Genomic DNA, 2,424 nt, shown 5'->3' on the forward strand with positions numbered 1-2,424 from the left:
AAAATCTAAACTTCATCCTTTTCTCCTTCCACCTTGGGGAAAACATGCTGTAGAAGTGAAGCAACATTATGCTGTCCCCTGAGCCCTTATGTCCTGGGCGGCTCTCCAGTGTTTCTTCTTCCCGATTTCAGTGTAAGGAAGTCTATAATCTTACTGCGAAGATCATGTCCAAGACCAGCACCAACAGCATCACCCGAGAACTTATTACAAATGAATCTAAGGCCTGCTGAATCAGAATGTGCAGCTTTGACGAGCACCCCGCTGATTTATTTGGGGAAAAGAAGTTCTTTTCTATCTTGATTGAACACGACATTAAATATGGTTTGCAATATTACCTGTCCCAGATTGTTGTTCATCCTTTATTTCTGTGACTATATTCGAAACAGAATCTTTCTTGTCACTTGTAGCCTGAATGGAATTTGAAACAAAATAATCAATAAATAAAGTAAGCTTCATAGAATATACACTTCCTACTACAAAATACAAAATATAAATGAAAATTTAATTACCTTCAAGGGTGGTTGTTTCTGAGAAGACACTGAAAAGAAAAATGGATACATAATCACTCATATCTGAATATGATAAAGTTATCAATACATTCATGCACTGTTAGCAACAAACTGTATCCTCCTGCCAGTATTAGTGTAGGCTTTCGTATTTTCTACTTTGTCTATGGGGACCGGAACATGACAGAAATACACTGAAAAAAGGGAATACAGGCTTCATGAAATGTACACTTAGAATTTCAAACATGGTATGATTTGTCATATGTCAAAAACTAAAATAAAACCATGTCAGTATCAATGTGGATATGCCAAATGATGAGGACAAATGTGACCTAAAATCAGTGGAGCAACTTATACACCTGAGAATCAATGTCAAAGCAGGTGGTACATGATTCCGCACGTCTTTCATACAAGAAATTAGAAAGATTTACACCATTATAGTACAACATTCATCATGATCTTTAACTTGCCCAATAACTAGGAAGGTACATAATTACAACGACACTTTGGTTGAATGTACACTTCACGTCTCTTCAGTGGAAGTGTCCTAAATTGATCAGCTTGGATATATGTTTGCTGAAACCTAGTAGATAATTTTCATTATTACTCACTCCCGTGTGGTGTAATAATTTGCCTAAGTTTCCTGTATCTGCTAGTTTAGCTAGTTGCAAAAGTTTCTTCATCCACTCATGGCAACAAAGGATAATATATTAGCCTTAATAGAAATATCATCAATTATCATTTTTGACATGCTTCTACAAAGTTAAAATGGCTACAAGCATTAGATATTAATAAGGTTTACATTCAGAAATCACTCTAATATTCATTGAAAATGATAATTTTAGGAGTTAATTTGAATTCATCATAATTTTTGTTTCTAAAATATTATTGTTGGGAGTATCACGCTATTCTCTAAACAAGTTTCATTAAATAGCTATTTTATCCAAGAGTTAGCTCCCTGAACAGCGAAGCCAATGTATGCATATTCAAGTTTATCTCATTTTTACGACTAAAATCAACAAAACACGTATCTCCGATGCCTAATAGTACCAAAGAGGAGTAACAAGTCAATGTGGTTTATTCCAATTCTAGCATTATTTCCTGCTTCCAGTAGCTCCTGCAGCAGCCAAAATCAAATCTTCTTTTATGCAAATATTCCAAATGCATCGGAAGTAAGTTTACTCAGGTTTCCTCAGCAGAAACTCCAAAATTACATCAATAACTTCTTCTTTTCCCTCCTTCCTGCCTCACAACCCCTCATCCTGGAGGAAAATAATTGCTACATCAGTGGTCTGGTTAGTTCTCATTCTACAGTGTTTACGGGGTATTTGGATCACTTTTCCCTCTGTTTATAGCAATACGATCTGACCCCTATAATATCTATTACTTCATCTCTTTCTCCTTCCCCTCTTGATGGAAAACATGCTGTAGAATTAAAGCAAAATGATGCTGTCCCCTGAGCCTGGTATGAGTTGAACTGCTCTCCAATGGTTCTTCTTCACAATTTCCAAGTAGAGACATCTATAATCTTAGCACTCAGATCATGGCCGAAGACCAGCAGCATCGGGGTCATCTGATAACTTACTATAAATGAAGAATCTCAGGCATGCTGAATCAGAACGTGAAGCTTCGACGAACCCCTGGCTGATTTATTTGGGGAAGGGAAATTCTCTTCTGTCTTTATAGAACATCACATTGAATGTGTTTTGCAAAATTACCTGTCCCAGATATTTGTGCATCCTTTATTTCTGTGGCTATATTTGAAACAGAATCTTCCTTGTCACTTGTAGCCTGAATGGAATTTGAAACAAAATAATCAATAAAGTATATCTCATAGACTATCCAGTTACTAGTTCAAAATATAAATGAGAGTTTAATTACCTTCAAGGCTGGTTGTTTCTGACAAGACACTGAAAAG

The 2,424-nt window shown here is 36.0% G+C and overlaps 1 protein-coding gene across 1 annotated transcript in view; it reads right to left on the minus strand.

The window, feature by feature from the left end:
* Positions 1 to 2,424, minus strand: part of LOC105533662 (ankyrin repeat domain-containing protein 36C-like) — a 172,735-nt gene that overhangs the window by 58,674 nt on the left and 111,637 nt on the right. The window contains exons 34-37 of the mRNA XM_011972131.1: positions 2,388 to 2,416; positions 2,225 to 2,297; positions 510 to 538; positions 336 to 408 (exon numbers count right to left, since the gene is read on the minus strand). Coding sequence (XP_011827521.1) covers positions 336 to 408; positions 510 to 538; positions 2,225 to 2,297; positions 2,388 to 2,416 — 204 coding nt within the window. The remainder of the gene's footprint in view (positions 1 to 335; positions 409 to 509; positions 539 to 2,224; positions 2,298 to 2,387; positions 2,417 to 2,424) is intronic.

Source organism: Mandrillus leucophaeus, unplaced genomic scaffold (assembly GCF_000951045.1).
Source record: "Mandrillus leucophaeus isolate KB7577 unplaced genomic scaffold, Mleu.le_1.0 Scaffold1275, whole genome shotgun sequence".
In the NCBI taxonomy this organism is placed as follows: domain Eukaryota; kingdom Metazoa; phylum Chordata; class Mammalia; order Primates; family Cercopithecidae; genus Mandrillus; species Mandrillus leucophaeus.